The following is an 18262-nucleotide window of genomic DNA, read 5'->3' as shown; positions in this document are numbered from 1 at the left end:
CTGTCATCCAATGAACCCAAATTCCTCATTGCAACTGTCACAACCAGTTTCAAATACTTAAGGTGTTGCACAACTTCAAGTCTTAGGACCCCTGGCAGTTGCCTTATCCTTAAACTACAGGTGGCACATTATTTGAAGCTCTGGCTTCACAGCTATGTGCAGCTGTTTATGCAGAGTGTGGGATGTACAATGGCAAGCACTTGTATCCATACTAAAGGGAATGTTCTACATTCAGAGGCACTGAACCATGCACCATCTGTGATGAAACAGTCATTTATACTATTGGTATGCTTTTAAGGGGGAAAACTGCTGTAGGCAGTTCAATTCTCTGTTAGTAAACATGTTCCTCAATACATCATGATTTCATTGTATCATTTTACCTAGCATACCATTGATTGAGAGCCAACTAGTGGCTGTTATGTCAGGGGACTGAGCTCATGAAAACAGAATGAGCCCCCGGACAATTTTATTATTTCATTTTGCAGGATTTTGATGGCGTTATCATGACATCATGGATGCCAAAGTGTCTTTGATATGCAATTCTTGATGTCCCTTTTCTCATTTTCTTAGATGTGTAGTTCAGAGACAAGATGGGGTTATGTCTTAAGAATGGCAGGATTTGAACAGCACCAGGCTATTTCAGTTCAAAACTCACATAACTGTGGAGCACCCCCTTTAAGGAAATTGGTCTTTGTGGGTAAAGTGTGTGCTACTATCTGGTGACAGCAATAAACAATCATTTCTACCTTTTGTCACTCCCTGACCTTGAAATGCACCATCCTTGAGCATGTAAAATGCTTCAGTGAGCCATGTGGTGGTGAGTAGGGCATGATAAACATGGAAAGCACCATGGGTAAACCATTTTTAATGCATGAACCATAACTGAGCTAAGACATTATGGATATATATATATATATATATATATATATATAATGAAGTATTTACTAGTGAGATCATCAGCTGGTATATCAACACTTAACATACACCAGTGGAAAATATAACCATATACAATGACTGACTGCATCAGAATGTCTCTGCTCAAAACATTAAAGAATGTGAGTATTACTAGCATCTACCTGCTGGCTGCTATCCACAATTTTCTTTAGAATTACTGCTGCACGGGGTAAATTTCCAGTGACAAGAAAGATGTCAGAGCTGACATAGCCTGAAAGCTGAAAACTTGCTATATCTGCAAAGGAAAATATATATTGTAAGGATCTGTCAATGCATTGTTCCCTTCTTTCTTTTTGCTGTTGTTCTAATGTCAATAAAACTGGCAATTTATCTGCTGCTAAGTGTTACCTGAACCTTGCACCATGTACATGTAATCAAATGCTGACTTGCAGACCAAGTATATGTTCACCTATTGACCAGTCTGCAAACTGAGGCTGATTTGTACAAGATCCTGATGGGACAGACCTGGGTAAAGCTTTATAATCAGAACAGCTTCTCAAAACTCTGACAGACATTGTGGAACTGGACTACTGATGACATCATAATGTGTCCTTTGAAATTCAAAACTGACAGGACCACAGAAAATGACAATATCTGAGGGTGGATCTCAATTTTTTTGGAAGGGAACCTGCATCACCACCAAACGTAACCAGATAGGCACATTTATTATGCTATTTTGGGTAGGATTCTGTCCGTCCGAAATATAGCATTGGCAGGTTTGCCACAGCTTGCATACTGAGCAGTAGGACGTGTTCCCACGTCTTAAAATGCGATATACCTGAGCAGGTATTGCACTGTACACTACGGACCCAATCTAATTTCATTGATTACTTTTCACACATATTTAACACATCCCCTGTTTCTTTCTACGACATGACAAGTACTCCAATGCGCAACAAATACTCGTAACCCAAATCGGCAGCACGCACCCCCAAACACCAACCGTCACCAATCTCAATGATCAAAACAAACAAAAAAATGTAAAAGCTCCGTTCTTCATTTACAGACATGGCACAAAAGCTACCAACTTATGACGTCAAATTACCATAAAAGTATGAAATGAACATACGTTTCTTTTGATGAGGAAGACTCAGTCTACATTAAATGAATTCCAAGTATTGCTCAAAATCCAGCAGCTCTTTCCTAAAATTTCACACTAGTTCTTATTTTATTATGGGCGACTAATTGCCTGAACTTTAAAAGACCTTTAATAAAACCTCCTGGTTAAGAAATCAAAGGCTTATGTGACGCAGATGATACGTATGCAATTTTCGCCCACCATAAACAAACATCTCTGACCCACATCACACTTGCACTGGGTCCCTGCTGCTGGTTTAAACGTCTTGAATTTAGTGTTTAGAAGAGCCGTGGGATCTAGAGCTTGGTTCGTGAGAAGCGTAGGTGTGTGATTTGTCTTGTGAAGGGAATTACAGAGACGCTCTAGCCTCAGAGAAATATTCAGCTTGTGTTTCTGAAGAGCTGACCCTATTATTGACACTCCTTGCCAGTTGGTTCAGGAAGAGATGGGCTCAAAATAAAACTATAGTACAGTGGGAAGGAATTTTGACTCGATTTAGGTTATCATGATGGCCATTGTAATTCCATCTGAAGCTTAATGTACATCATTAAGTATCCAATGCATTTTCTTTGGCATGTATTACATTTATATCCATAAATATGTTGCTGCCTGGGCAAATGGATAGGCAGGTAATATACAAACAGAACAGATTGCCTATGTAAATAAAATGTGTTCCCAATAAGACATAATTGGCTTGTCTATAGGTAGGAAGTCCCCTATGTATATATGGAATAGCCCCAAGACTAACTGATAAACTCTTGTTACCAAGACTTGATTGATTTTGAGCTTTTATTACATGTTTGTTTACTGCTATGCCAAAGAAAACCTCATTGCTCTTAATTTTCTTTACAGCACAACAATGGACCCACTGAAGATTGGCATCATAATAGGTATGACTTAGCATTACAGGTGGTAGAAGGGATTTTTAACTTTGCTTGCCAGTTGATTTTCAAGTCAAGTAATATCTCCTGTGTTGGATCTGGTGCATTCTATTTTAAAGTTTGCATGCTGGTATCACAGAATTGTCAGAATACTGACATAAAAGCTGTTTGTATTTAAATCTGTATGTTCAACTTAGAGAAAAGAAGAGGGTAAGTATTATTCAAACACCCTGCACATGCTCAGGCTTCATCAAGTTCTTCCTGTAGGCCTGTGCTCCAACTGCCTTTGAGGCTGCAGTGTGTGGGGTGGGGTGGCAGATGGACATACCCCACTGATGTGTGTCCTGGGCCCCAGTGAGTGACCGGGCGGCGGCAGGCAGCTCAGCCGACCTGACTGGGCCCCGGCTCAGCGCGCTGCTCGAGGGCGGCGAACTCTTCGTGGCCAAGCTCGTCCAGCGGATGGTGGTGGCTGATGAGCGCGCCGACATACAGGTGTGACTCCAGCGACAGCAGGGGACCCTCCCGAAACACTGACCAGCGTGTTCTTAGCTGCCGGACCCGTCTGTGGAGTGAACAGAGCGAATCCAGTCCGCCGGCGAGGTCCTGCTCGGAACAGCAGCTAATGAGCACCTGGGGCGAATGGGCCTGATCTGGCTAGGAGGGTCAGCTACACGTGGTGGCCAACGAGCTCCACTGTAATGGACGGTGCGACGAAGTCGCAAGACTTCGTTGCAGCCGACGCATTTGCGTGACCTCTGGAGGCCGGCGTCTGACGCGGCCTCTCCACTGTCTGCAGGCGGCCGTGACCGGGCTCTCGGACCGCTGTGACGTGCTGCTGACCTCGGGCGGCACGGGGTTTGCGGCGCGGGACGTGACACCCGAGGCTGTGGCGCCGCTGCTGGAGCGGTCGGCGCCCGGCCTGCTGGCTGCCATGCTGCACGGCTCACTGGCCGTCACCCCCGCTGGCCATGCTGTCGCGGTAACGGCGGCGCCCGCGTTGCCCTCCCCTGGCTATGATGACGCAGTGGTATCAGTGCCTAGCTCCTGCCTGCGGTATATCAGTGCCTAGCTAGTGCCCTATCCCCGTGGTGTGGCCCCTTTTGCAGTAATAGCCACCTGCAGTCGTCGGCCGTCCTGAGTCCCTCTCATGTATTGGGGATCTGTGTAGGTGTACCTCCAGCTAAGATATTAAACTAGGACGTTAACATGTCTCCACCTCCCGACCACTGGGCACCCTCGGGTCAGCGGGGTCTGAGCCGCCGTCCTGTGGCCGGCAGGCCGGTGGCCGGGGTGCGTGGCCGGTGTGTGGTGGTCACGCTGCCGGGCAGCCCCAAAGCGGCCGAGGAGTGCGTCCGGCTGCTGGCGCCCGGCCTGCCGCACGCCGTCGACCTGCTGCGGGACCGACGGACGCGCGTGGAGCATGTGCACCTGCAGCTGCAGAGCGATACCGTGCCCCAGCGGGGCCACGCCGACCGCCGGCGGAGATGAGCACTACTGTCAGCACCAGCACCAGCACCAGCCACCAGGCCGGCTCCACGGTACGACGCCCAGCCACGAGGCTGTCGATGAGTCTTCCGCGCCCTGTTGCTTCGCGCCATGGTGCGATATGACAGGCTGCTCCTAAACAGCGGCGCCCAGAGGTGACACAGTGGAGCCGGCGGCGCCGCTCCTAAATAGCGGCGCCGTTTGATTGAGCCGCGTGTCAGCGCCCGAGTCCCCCCGGCTCGAATCTCCGAGCTTCGTGAATCGACACCTGCGATGGCGGGGTGCGGCAGTCCGGTGGCCGCGCGCCAGGAGAGGCCCGTGACCTGCCCACCCCCGTCTGCGCCGCAGGTGGACCCATCTCAGGTGTCGCGCCGGCACCGCCGCTCGCCGTACCCCCACCATCCCGCTGGCCAGGGCGCAGGAGGTCGTGATGGACGCCGTGGCTGGCTACGAGCGCTCCGTCGAGACGCTCAACATCTCGTGAGTGGCCGTCTCTCGGAGAGGGCCGCCCGGTCTGGAGACGGACAGATGCGGGCTGGTCGGGTCTGTCGAAGTGAGTTGGAGTCAGCCGGGGATGCCCTGCGTGTGTCAATGTAAGTGGAGCCGGCCTGATGACTAGGACACTGTTCGACCGTGTGCACCCACGGAGAGGCTAGAGCCGGGAGCGGGATGGGAGGTCTTTGTCATGCTTTCAACAACACACTGATCATGTTTGGCCTAACGGATGGGATGTACCAGTACACCGTATTGTCCCGTGTCCCGTCCTCGTCCAGAAACTCGTCATTCGGTCGCTACTAACGTGCGTGTACTGCGAACCCACTGGCCAGAAGTCTGTGGCGCCTTGGGGCTGGTTCATACCATCTGGTTTGTTGGCGCTTGCTCAGCCCGTGACCACCTTCGCTATCTGTTTCAGTGCCGCGCAGGACCGCGTGCTGGCAGAGGACATCGTGGCTAAGGTGCCACTGCCACCTTTCCCGGCCTCGGTGAAGGATGGCTACGCCGTCTGCTCGGCAGATGGTGTTGGCGTCAGACATGTGCTGGGTGCCTCCAACGCCGGTGTGGACGTAAGCAGAAGCAAGATGCGGAGATGGGCCCACTTCCGACGTCGAGTGTTTGCGCTGCCTGTGGCGTGCCGCGGCTCGTTCTCGCCGTCCGCGGACGTACCCGGCCCGCGCTGCGGCCGCTGACGCTCTGTGCGGTGCGCAGGGTGACGGCGCGGCGTCCACCGTGCGGCCCGGCACCTGCGTGCGCATTAGCACCGGCGCTGCCGTACCGGCCGGCGCTGACGCCGTCGTCATGGTGGAGCAGACCCGGCTGGCGGAGGCGTCCGAGGACGGCACGCGCGAGCTCACCGTGGAGATCCTGGAGGCGCCGCGCGCCGGCCAGGACATCAGGTCAGTGGGATGGCAGGGGGCAGGGGGCAGGAATCGGGTCAGAGGATGGCAGGGGTCAGATTAGAGAAGTGGTAGGAGCTAGGTTAGAGGAGCGGCAGGGATCAGGCCAGGGGATGGCAGGGACCAGCTCAGAAAAGTGGCAGGGGTCAGACCAGGCGAGTGGTAGGAGCCAGGTTAGAGGAGCGGCAGAGATCAGGTCAGAAGTGGTTGGGGGTCAGGTTAGTGGAGCAACAGGTGTCAGGTTAGAGAAGCGGCAGGGGTCAGGACAGCGGGTGAACACATCAGTATAAAGACGGCAACGGAAGGAACGTAATGTGTACGCGGCAGATTTACCACCTGCGTGTTGCTGGCCCTTCCCAGCGACGTCATGACCGAGCGGTCAGCAGGATCGGCCGCCTTGTTAGGGGTCGCTGCCTGCTGCTGCGGGCTGCGACCGGCGCCTTCCCCGCACACCCGCCTGGTGTCCTCCGGCGCGTGTCGCTGAGATGTGCTCTCCCCTTAGTTGTTATGGCGTGCCCCTGCGATGTTCCCGTGCCTCTGTCGTGACGCGCCCCGCGGTGTTCCCGTACCACTGTCGTGACGCGCCCCGCGGTGTTCCCGTGCCTCTGTCGTGACGCGACCTGTGGCGTTTCCGTGCCACTGCCGTGGCGCGCCCCTGCGGTGTTCCCGTGCCTCTGTCGTGACGTGCTCTGTGGTGTTCTCGTGCCACTGTCGTGACGCGCCCTGTGGTGTTCCCGCGCCACTGTCTTGACGCGCCCCTGCTGTGTTCCCGTACCACCGTTGTGACGCGTCTCTGCTGTGTTCCCGTATCACTGTCGTGACGCGCCCCTGCTGTGTTCTCGCACCACTGTCGTGACGTGCCTCTGCTGTGTTCCCGTACCACTGTCGTGACGCGCCCCTGCTGTGTTCCCGTACTACTGTTGTGACGTGCCCCTGCTGTGTTTACGTACCACTGTCGTGACGTGCTCCGTCTCGGTGCCGTTTCAGGCCGGTGGGGAGTGACATCGCCAAGGGCACCCTGGTGCTGGACTCCGGCCGCCGGCTCGGACCGTTCGAGCTCGCTTCGCTGGCTGCTGTCGGTGTCTGTCAGGTCACAGTGTTCAGGTGAGGGCCCGTCCCGTGCAGAGGTCAGGTCAGGGCACTGTGATATTAGGGGGGTGTGCTTTACCACTGCCACCTCAGTTGGGCTGGGAAGTATGTCCTGCCTAGTCATGTGTTGTATGTTGTCTGGATGTGTCATCACTTGCACCCAGCATGAGCTGACGGTGGCCAGAGGTGATGTCTTATCTCCTGTACCTGGCGTGAGCTGACGGTGGCCAGAGGTGATGTCTTATCTCCTGTACCTGGCGTGAGCTGACGGTGGCCAGAGGTGATGTCTTATCTCCTGTACCTGGCGTGAGCTGACGGTGGCCAGAGGTGATGTCTTATCTCCTGTACCTGGCGTGAGCTGACGGTGGCCAGAGGTGATGTCTTATCTCCTGTACCTGGCGTGAGCTGACGGTGGCCAGAGGTGATGTCTTATCTCCTGTACCTGGCGTGAGCTGACGGTGGCCAGAGGTGATGTCTTATCTCCTGTACCTGGCGTGAGCTGACGGTGGCCAGAAGTGATGTCTTATCTCCTGTACCTGGCGTGAGCTGACGGTGGCTAGAGGTGATGTCTTATCTCCTGTACCTGGCGTGAGCTGACGGTGGCCAGAGGTGATGTCTTATCTCCTGTACCTGGCGTGAGCTGACGGTGGCCAGAGGTGATGTCTTATCTCCTGTACCTGGCGTGAGCTGACGGTGGCCAGAGGTGATGTGTTATCTCCTGTACCTGGCGTGAGCTGACGGTGGCCAGAGGTGATGTGTTATGCCCTGTACCTGGCGTGAGCTGACGGTGGCCAGAGGTGATGTCTTATCTCCTGTACCTGGCGTGAGCTGACGGTGGCCAGAGGTGATGTCTTATCTCCTGTACCTGGCGTGAGCTGACGGTGGCCAGAGGTGATGTCTTATCTCCTGTACCTGGCGTGAGCTGACGGTGGCCAGAGGTGATGTGTTATCTCCTGTACCTGGCGTGAGCTGACGGTGGCCAGAGGTGATGTGTTATGCCCTGTACCTGGCGTGAGCTGACGGTGGCCAGAGGTGATGTCTTATCTCCTGTACCTGGCGTGAGCTGACGGTGGCCAGAGGTGATGTCTTATCTCCTGTACCTGGCGTGAGCTGACGGTGGCCAGAGGTGATGTCTTATCTCCTGTACCTGGCGTGAGCTGACGGTGGCCAGAGGTGATGTCTTATCTCCTGTACCTGGCGTGAGCTGACGGTGGCCAGAGGTGATGTCTTATCTCCTGTACCTGGCGTGAGCTGACGGTGGCCAGAGGTGATGTCTTATCTCCTGTACCTGGCGTGAGCTGACGGTGGCCAGAGGTGATGTCTTATCTCCTGTACCTGGCGTGAGCTGACGGTGGCCAGAGGTGATGTCTTATCTCCTGTACCTGGCGTGAGCTGACGGTGGCCAGAGGTGATGTCTTATCTCCTGTACCTGGCGTGAGCTGACGGTGGCTAGAGGTGATGTCTTATCTCCTGTACCTGGCGTGAGCTGACGGTGGCCAGAGGTGATGTCTTATCTCCTGTACCTGGCGTGAGCTGACGGTGGCCAGAGGTGATGTCTTATCTCCTGTACCTGGCGTGAGCTGACGGTGGCCAGAGGTGATGTCTTATCTCCTGTACCTGGCGTGAGCTGACGGCGACCTGGGGCTGCGCAGCCGGCCGACCGTTGCCGTCATGTCGACGGGTAACGAGGTGCAGGAGCCGGGCCGGCCTCTGGAGCCCGGCCGGATCTACGACACAAACCGGCTGTCGTTGCTGGCTGCCCTGCCGGCCACCGGTGCTTGCGTCATCGACGCCGGCATCGCCATCGACGAGTGAGTGACGTCAGACGGGCGGCGTGATCGTGACCGGAAGGGATATGAAGACCTGATATATTGTCTGATGCCGGCTCCTGGCACGGGACTATTTTCCATTTGAGATGGGCCAGCATATTGTGCGTACATATTCACATTAAGAATTTAGGCATGTGCACCACTCAATTGCACAAACTGTCTGCGACCCTAGCTTCAGTCGTCAGTGAGGCTGAACTGGCGGGTTGTGATTCATTCACCTGTTGTCCGAGGCGCTGACAGTGGCGCGTGCCCGTGCGGCCAGGCCGGAGCAGCAGCTGGCGGGCCGGTGTGTGCCTGCCCCCTGACCGTGAGCGGTGTCGGTGCGGCCTGGCGGAGCAGCAGCTGGCGGGCCGGGGTGTGCCTGTCCCCTGACCGTGAGCGGTGTCGTTGCGGCCAGGCCGGAGCGGCAGCTGGCGGGCCGGGGTGTGCCTGCCCCCTGACCGTGAGCGGTGTCGGTGCGGCCAGGCCGGAGCAGCAGCTGGCGGGCCGGGGTGTGCCTGCCCCCCTGACCGTGAGCGGTGTCGGTGCGGCCTGGCGGAGGCAGCTGCTGGCGGGCCGGGATGTGCCTGCCCCCCTGACCGTGAGCGGTTGTCGGTGCAGCCTGGCGGAGCAGCTGCTGGCGGGCCGGGATGTGCCTGCCCCCTGACCGTGAGCGGTGCCGGTGCGGCCTGGCGGAGCAGCTGCTGGCGGGCCGGGGTGTGCCTGCCCCCTGACCGTGAGCGGTGTCGGTGCGGCCAGGCCGGAGCACCTGCTGGCGGGCCGGTGTGTGCCTGCCCCCTGACCGTGAGCGGTGCCGGTGCGGCCAGGCCGGAGCAGCAGCTGGCAGCGCTCCGATCGGCGCTGCAACCGCGCCGATGTGCTCGTCACCACCGGCGGCGTCTCCATGGGCGAGCGTGATCTGGTCAAGCGTCTATTGACCGACGACCTCGGCGCCCAGGTCCACTTCGGCCGCGTCTTCATGAAGCCCGGGTCAGTGACGACCGGGGCTGGCCGACCTGGCCACCTGACTTGACCTCCGGACTTGACCTGCCCACCCAAACCAGCCTCTTGGTTTCAACTTGCCTGGTTGCCCTGCTTGGCCTGCTGAGCCTGACCTGACCTGATCCGCCGGAAGTGACTGGGGATCGGTGGCCAGTGTTACGTCAGGCTCACCCCAAGCGGTTGCAGCGGCTGAGGCTGCAGTCATATGCTGGATGATGAGATGAGCTGGCCTTAGCATGCAGTTTTGGTCGTGCTATTTTGTTTTATGGCTGTTGGGGACAGTACATCTGGTCTAGATATGGATTGCGTCGAGCTTGCCTCTTGCGTCGTCACTGGTTGTTTGTCGGTCTGCGGTGTTGATCTCACGTTTGTGTCGTCGCCGGCCTTGCGCGCGGCGCTTCGCTGCCTTTGACTCACGCAGCCAGGACCGCTGACCTAGCGTGTCAACCACGCGTGACGGATGCCCGGCATGCATGTCTCGACGGGATGCTTTTGACCTGCCACTGGCGTGACCCGGGTCCACTGAATGTGCGCGCCCGGGTATCCCGGTCGCTCGCCCTCGGGTCGACCCCTGCAGTCGTCTGACGCGGCCCTGGCCGTTCGCAGCATGCCAACGACGTTCGCCACGCTGACGCTAGATGGCAGGTGCAAGTACGTGTTCGGTCTGCCTGGCAACCCGGTGTCGGCGGCGGTGTGCAGCGTGCTGCACGTGATGCCTGCCCTGCGAGCGATGGCCGGCCTGCGCGACTTCCAGTACAGCAAGCTCCGTGTGCAGGTTCGGGGGGGTCGCAGCTCTGCACCGCGGGCCAGGTGCGGGGGGCGCAGCTCTACACCGCGGGCCAGGTGCGGGAGGGGCGCAGCTCTACATCGCGGGCCAGGTTCTGGGGGGGGGTCGCAGCTCTGCACCGCGAGCCAGGTGCGGGGGGGGGGGGCGCAGCTCTGCACCGCGGGTCAGGTGCGGGAGGGGGTCGCAGCTCTGCACCGCGGGTCAGGTGCGGGAGGGGGCGCAGCTCTGCACCGCGGGTCAGGTGCGGGGGGCGCAGCTCTACACCGCGGGCCAGGTGCGGGAGGGGCGCAGCTCTACATCGCGGGCCAGGTTCTGGGGGGGGGGGGTCGCAGCTCTGCACCGCGAGCCAGGTGCGGGGGGGGGGCGCAGCTCTGCACCGCGGGTCAGGTGCGGGAGGGGTCGCAGCTCTGCACCGCGGGTCAGGTGCGGGAGGGGGCGCAGCTCTGCACCGCGGGTCAGGTGCGGGAGGGGTCGCAGCTCTGCACCGCGGGTCAGGTGCGGGAGGGGGCGCAGCTCTGCACCGCGGGTCAGGTGCGGGGGGGTCGCAGCTCTGCACCGCGGGTCAGGTGCGGGAGGGGGCGCAGCTCTGCACCGCGAGCCAGGTGCGGGGGGGGGGGGCGCAGCTCTGCACCGCGGGTCAGGTGCGGGGGGTCGCAGCTCTGCACCGCGGGTCAGGTGCGGGAGGGGTCGCAGCTCTGCACCGCGGGCCAGGTGCGGGAGGGGTCGCAGCTCTGCACCGCGGGTCAGGTGCGGGAGGGGTCGTAGCTCTGCACCGCGGGTCAGGTGCGTGAGGGGGCGCAGCTCTGCACCGCGGGTCAGGTGCGGGAGGGGTCGCAGCTCTGCACCGCGGGCCAGATGCGGGAGGGGGCGCAGCTCTGCACCGCGGGTCAGGTGCGGGAGGGGGCGTAGCTCTGCACCGCGGGTCAGGTGCGGGGGGTCGCAGCTCTGCACCGCGGGTCAGGTGCGGGAGGGGTCGCAGCTCTGCACCGCGGGTCAGGTGCGGGAGGGGGCGCAGCTCTGCACCGCGGGTCAGGTGCGGGAGGGGCCGCAGCTCTGCACTGCGGGCCAGGTGCGGGAGGGGGGCGCGGCTCTGCACCGCGGGCCAGGTGCGGGAGGGGGCGCAGCTCTGCACCGCGGGTCAGGTGCGGGGGGGGGGCGCAGCTCTGCACCGCGGGTCAGGTGCGGGAGGGGGCGCAGCTCTGCACCGCGGGTCAGGTGCGGGAGGGGCCGCAGCTCTGCACCGCGGGCCAGGTGCGGGAGGGGGCGCAGCTCTGCACCGCGGGTCAGGGTGGCCGGCGCCCCCTGTGGACGCCCGGTGCGCTCGCGGGAGAGGGAGCAGAGGTTCTGACCGTTGACGGGCTTCGTCCCAGATCTTTAAAGGTCTGTGCGCCGTAGCGTCACGGCAGTCTTTCATACGCCATGACTGAAACGGTGTGTGTTTTGGCGTCTGCACCTCGAACAGTCGGTATTTCGGTTTCGGCTTCTGCGTTAGTCTGTCCTCTGGCCTTGGTACCTGTATAAGTCCGTGTGGCGATGCCCGTGTCCATACACGGTCATCTGTGTGCCTGCATCCGTCTGTTCTGTGTGTGTTGGTGACAACCTGAAGTGTCCGCAATCGTTTGTATTCCGTTGCTAGTGTACCCAACAGTCTATATTGTGTTATATCGGGCAGTCTCTGTCCCGTCCCCTGCAGCTGGAGTCGGAGATTGGTCTGGACCCGCGGTCCCAGTTTGTGCCGTGTTTTGGTGCTGATGTCCGTGACAGTCTGTGTCCCGTCCCCCGCAGCTGGAGTCGGAGGTTCGTCTGGACCCCCGCCCTGAGTTCGCGCGCGCCACTCTGACGCACTCCCAGACCGGCCGACTGCCGGTAGCGCGCGTTACAGGTCAGCCGCTTCCGCCCAAGCGTTGTCCTCGACGCTCGACCCCTACTCAGAGGGGCGGCTTGGTGTGCTGACGTGGTGAGCTGCACGCGCGGAGGCAGACTCTCATGTCAACAGGAACGATGCGTTGTAATCACCGCTTGGCATGACAGCCATTTTTCTTAATTGATTTTGGTACTATTTTTTATTGACTTTGTTATTAACCCTCACAACGGCAAGTGCTTAAACTTAGAGAACTTCTCGTCAAATGACGCCATGCGGTCGTGGCAGTGCGCTGTGCGCGATCACTGATATTGGTGTAGCGGTTATCCTTGCTGCTCAATTATCGTTTTCTTGTTTTCACTTTGTTTTATTGATATTTTATCACAATGATCGTTTTCTCGTGTTCACACAAAACTCGTTTTCAGTTTGGACGCATGATATGTATGGCTCCTGGCATGTTCGCCCGTCTCGGCTCGCCACTGTTGTAGGCCTCCGCATAGCGCCGGCCGTCAGTGACAAGTCCCGCTGTATCGCACTGCGAGTCCCCACTGGGCCGCAGGCCTAAAGCGAAGCATGACTCGGTAGGCTTGTCTGCTCGTGGGATTGTTTAGTATGCCTTCACATCGTCTGATCTGTGTGCTGAGTCGGAGCCCTCGCAGGCAGTGAGTGATGCGCCGGGTCTCGGTGGACTGAGCTGGGCGCTGCGTTTCCAGGCAGTCAGATGAGCAGTAACGTTCTGAGTCTGTGTCGGGCTGTGGCGCTGCTGGAATTGCCGGCCCGGACTGACCAGCGCGCCTCCCTGCCCGCTGGCGCCGAGGTCGACGCCATCGTTGTCTTCGGGCAGCTATGTACGTATCGCGTGCTATCCTTCGGTTCGCCGAAGCGAACCACCGCCGATTGCCATGGGCTGGGGTAACGTTGGTTGGAGAGTTGACCTTGATTTGTCGGCGGTGGCGGTGGGTCGCCCAGCCTGCGTACAGCCAAAGGCCTCGCGTTAAAGTGCTTAAAGATGCTGTAAGCAGAATGGCATGGAACGTAGCGAGTAGGTGCGGCTCTGGCTGACTTGTGCTTGCTCCTGGTGCAGTCGGTGTCGGTTCGGAAAACGAGAGCGTCAGCTCCGGCCGCGTGGTGACCTTGGGATGGTCTGACACCGCCCGGTGCTGCTCACAGGAGTGTCAGCTCCGGCCGTGTGGTGACCCTGGGAGGGCCTGACACCGCCCGGTGCTGCCTACAGGAGTGTCAGCCCCGGCCGTGTAGTGACCCTGGGAGGGCCTGACACCGCCCGGTGCTGCCTGCAGGAGTGTCAGCTCCGGCTGTGTGGTGACCGTGGGAGGGCCTGACACCGCCCGGTGCTGCCTACAGGAGCGTCAGCTCCGGCCGTGTGGTGGCCGTGGGAGGGCCTGACACCGCCCGGTGCTGCCCACAGGAGTGTCAGCTCCGGCCGCGTGGTGACCCTGGAAAGGCCTGACACCGCCCGGTGCTGCCCACAGGAGTGTCAGCTCCGGCCAGGCGCTGCCGGTCATCTAGGACGAAGAACGCGCGGCTGACAGGTCTCCTGCGCTGCGCCGATCGGACGGTGGGTCGAAATGGGCGTGGCGGGAAGGACCCGATGTTCTGAAGCTGCTGGGCCGGACGCGGTCCACGGATGCCAGCCCATGTATGATGTACTTGATACGTGATCGATTTTATACAGGAATTAGTTACCTGGCTAGACTGACGCATGACGCTATGCGCGGCCGAAATTTGGTACCGCGGATATGTAATCACCTCATGGTGTGCCTGTATGAAGTGGCGGGTATCTGCATATTGGCAGCTGGGTATGCGGCTGTGGGCGGACCTGCAGACATTTAGAGAATCGCATGATAATGTGTTCGGCCAGGGTACCTCGAACTTGGAACTTGGTAATGGGTCAAATGTCTTTGGGGGTTATATCTGTGTTTCGTATTAGTACACGAAATTAGATACGATGATATGAATAGTATGCTATGGAACACCTTATTATGCTGAATAGATATTGGATCGACAGAGCATGAATGCATGACTGGGAGGTCTAAAATAATGACCTTTTTGCATAGCTTCGAAAGCCTACATAACTTCGCCCAAAAAAATGCCACCCCTTTTATTAATTTCGAGTGGCTTGCATGGGTAACGTTCGGTTCTGAGCACCAACTAAGGAAAGTCTCACGCGTGTGCCCTGAATCGTTCATTGAAGTGGTCCCGCATGATTCAACGGATCATATCGCTTTGGCCGTTTCACCGCACAGGACCACGGATGTTGCAACATGCCGCACGCCGCTGTGGCACGACCGGCCTGGACCTGGCTTGACCCTCGTTTGTCGGTTGTCTAGTGGCCTTTCTCATATCAGCCGGGTCAGACAATGCGCCCGCTGTGGAACCTGTACTCACTCACCGTGCAGTCGGTTCAGCATCTTTCCCCAAACCACGAAGGCAGCATCATGCGGGGGGGGGGGTTGAAAGTGACGGGCGTCCCGTCGAAGCGGCCGCCTCCAACACCAAAGAACCTGTCGTTCGTGCGTGGCGTTTGGCTGCTGTCAACACTGCGACCGACCCGCCATGCCGATGAACGCGTCGGCGTCACACCGCGACCAACGGCGGCCCGCGGCGGGGGGCCGGCCGCCGCCGGCGCGGCAGCAGCAGACCACCGCAATAGAGTCGCCAACGCGGCGTGGCCGACCGGGCACAGCGAGCTACAGAGGGGCAGGACGCTGGCGCTCCGCCCCGGTGTGGTGGCCAGCAGCCTGCAGGGCAGTAGGGAGACGCGCATGAGCCAGACGCCCGTGTAGTACGACCCTTAAACCGCACCGCGCCCTTAAATCCCGGCCAGGACAGACCGGAGCGGAAGGCGCAACTGAGGCTAGCAGGCTCGTGCGGTGTACGCTCCGACGCCGCGGACCTCCTCGCCATAACGCCACGGACTTCACCGCCACGCCGCCGCGCACCACACCGCCACGTCGCCGCGGAACTCACCACCACGCCGCCGCGGACCACACCGCCACGCCGCCGCGGACCACACTGCCACGCCGCCGCGCACCACGCCGCCACGTCGCCGCGGAACTCACCACCACGTCGCCGCGGAACTCACCGCCGCGCCGCCGCGGACCACACCGCCACGCCGCCGCGGAACTCACCCGCTACAACGTGGCGCACCTCACCACCACGACATCACGCACCTCACCGTCACAACGCCGCGCACCTCACCGCCACGACACGGCGAGACTCACCGCCACGCCGCCGCGCACCTCACCGCACGACGCCGCGGCCGAGTCTAGCGCCAGCGTCCGGGCAGACCGGCTTTAGCCAATTAGCAGACCAAATTCTGCGCAGACCGCATTATCCGTAGGTCAGGTCGTCCCAGAGCGGACCGGGTGTATTCCAGCGCGAGACATCCATGCCCCGCAGGTCAATTGTCTAGTAATTGAGACCGACCCTAGCCGAGAGTTGGGGTCGTAAGCGGCTCTCCCAGAGCTACCCGGTCACCAGGCATACCAGAATCATGTAGAGCATAAACAGGAAGCCGGGCCGTTGCGCGTGCAAGACGGCCGACGCGAGAGCATGCTGAGTGCGCCGCGGCGTCATTACAGTCCGCCCTTCCGTCGGGGCACGGCCCAGTGCATCTAGTACTGCACCGTCTGGCTCCAGATGCGCCTCGTCACCTGCCTGCCAGGAGGTGCGCACAGATGGTGCGCACCGCCTCGAAGTCGTAGGGCGGCCGGCGCAGTCAGCAGGCGCAGCTTCTGCGGCGCTGACAGCGTCTGGTGGTCTGTGGGCCCGGCGATCGGCCGCGCGCCGACACCAGAGCTCCCACAAGGCTGGCGGCGGCGGGAGGAAGGCGTCTGATGGTCAACGGGCCCGGAGATCGGCCGCGCGTCGGCACCAGAGCCCCCACTAGGCTGGCGGCGGCGGGAGGAAGGCGTCTGATGGTCCGCGGGCCCGGAGATCGGCCGCGCGTCGACACCAGAGTTCCCACTAGGCTGGCGGCGGGAGGAGGAAGGGAGGAAGGCCTTCGGAGCAGCTGCAGCGCCAGCCGGGCGTCCGCAGACGTGCCCACCGCGCGCAGGCGGTGTGCTGCGTACGCCGCCGCGATACGGCCGGTGCGACACACACAAGCAGCCGGCCGGCAGGCAGCTAAATGTGTAGTGAAGAAGGTCCTGGGCGGACGGCGCCACCTCCCTCTGTGACAGCCAGCCGCGCGCAGCCTCGCCATTCCCTGGCGCTCCGGGTCTGTGGAGCCGGCGGCGCCCGCACCCGGCCCTGACTACTGGGGCTTGCCTCTGGGTCCGGCCGGCTGGGGTGAGCGGCAGGACCGGCCCGGGTCGGCATCCCAACCGGCCGGCCGGAGCAGGCCGTCGTCAGGCTCCGGACGGCGAGCAGCGCCTGCTTGCAGCGCAGCGCAGTCGCCAGCCGCCAGCCGCCATGCACCTCTAGACGCACGGGCCAGCCTCAGGCACACGCCCTTCTGCGGCGGCGTGAACAGCGGCGACAGTCTGTCAATGGTCACATCCAGCGCGTGCACCAGCAGTGGGCGGCCCAAGGTCACCATGGCTCTCACGATCCCCCCCCCCCCCCTCCTCCTACCACCTGGAGCACGGCTTCAGACGGGTCAGCGAGCGCTGCCGCCCCCCCCCCCCCCCCCCCCCCCACGACAACGGCGTTGCTGTGCTCACACGCCCGGCACCCATGCCAAAGCTGAACGCCCATAGCTAGAAGGGATTGGTCCGACAAAACAGACTTTGCGTTACCTTTTTCAGAACAAGTCGAAAATTTTAATCCTCAAATCCTGAATCTTTCAGACCTAAAAGAGGTTGTTTACTTATATTACGTAAAAGCCCACATATTACTGAATATTGCTCTTGCGCTTTGTCTTCGCCCACAGTGATGGGGACCGAAGTACCGTCACAACGCAAGCACCGCTATCGAATTTTGTGCTGCCACGGGATCCATGTCACTGAGATCTGGGTTCATCATTGATGGCTTGCGCTGCAATTTAAGATCAGCTGCAGAATTCGGAGTTCCCACCATACGAGTTCGCGTGCACCAGAGATCATGCGGGATGAAGTTATATCATGTAACCAAAGTGCTTTGCTAGGGCCTTCTGTGATAAACAGGTTGGTGTGACTTACTCGTTTCCAAGACAAAGACCGTTGTGTAATGTAGAGCATGTGACAAGCATGTGACAATGAGTGTAAGAGCATGTGACATTAGATGTGATGAGGTGATCCGACCATAATCCTACATGACCCTGACCCTGATTGATTCTCGGCCTTAGGGATACCGGTAGTGCGGTGGTTAAGCAAGGCGTCTGGGAACCCAGAGGTACGGGTTCGATTTCTCGTGGTGCTGCACTGTGCCCGCCTTTCTTACCAGAGCGAGAGGCAGGTGACTCCATGTAGTCTCAGCAACCGCGTGCGGCGTAAAGTCCCAATGTCAATGATTCGCCTTGACTAGCACCACGGTGTGTCTTTGAGGCGCCGGACAATGTTTTTGACATTTGTGCCGGCTCGGAGGCTGAATAGGCCTCTACGACAAACGCGAAAACGCCCTGCAGTCATTTCAAAACTGTCTTGCTGAGTTTTGAGGCGACTGGTAACGTGTCCGGCGTCAACTCCACGTCCCAGGTCTCTCTGCGGCAGGCCTCTCCCGACCCCGCGGTTGCATCATAAGGTACCCGGGGTACAACTTGTAATCCCCCCTCACACACGCAGGTACGGGCCACTGCGGGTAGCGGAAGACCCATCTGGTGGTGCCGGCTAAACTGTCAAGATCTGACCGAAATGGGTCAGTACGCAGCGGTTTGCTGGTGAGTTAACGCAAAAATAAACCAGCAAAAAGCTATGTTTATGGTCGCATACGCGAATTACCCGCAGTCAACCGCAGTAACCCTCCACACACGTGTCTAGGAACT

The 18262-nt window shown here is 59.3% G+C and overlaps 1 protein-coding gene across 1 annotated transcript; it reads left to right on the top strand.

Annotated features, from left to right (window-relative positions):
* Positions 1-2295: 2295 nt before the first annotated feature.
* Positions 2296-14355, top strand: LOC119091844 (gephyrin-like). The gene is given in 17 exon segments (XM_037215108.1): positions 2296-2355; positions 2885-2922; positions 3269-3405; positions 3710-3871; positions 3873-3892; positions 4191-4370; positions 4747-4878; positions 5312-5462; positions 5605-5792; positions 6780-6896; positions 8534-8692; positions 9517-9552; positions 9554-9679; positions 10298-10466; positions 12264-12360; positions 13053-13187; positions 13830-14355. Coding segments are annotated over 16 exon segments (1842 nt in total). The 5' UTR covers positions 2296-2355; positions 2885-2891; the 3' UTR covers positions 13832-14355.
* Positions 14356-18262: the final 3907 nt, after the last annotated feature.

Source organism: Pollicipes pollicipes, unplaced genomic scaffold, assembly GCF_011947565.3.
Source record: "Pollicipes pollicipes isolate AB1234 unplaced genomic scaffold, Ppol_2.1 Scaffold_1031;HRSCAF=1197_pilon_pilon_pilon, whole genome shotgun sequence".
Taxonomy (NCBI): Eukaryota; Metazoa; Arthropoda; class Thecostraca; order Pollicipedomorpha; family Pollicipedidae; genus Pollicipes; species Pollicipes pollicipes.
Note: the sequence above shows the minus strand (reverse complement) of the source record. Positions and strands in the feature narration are given on the sequence as shown.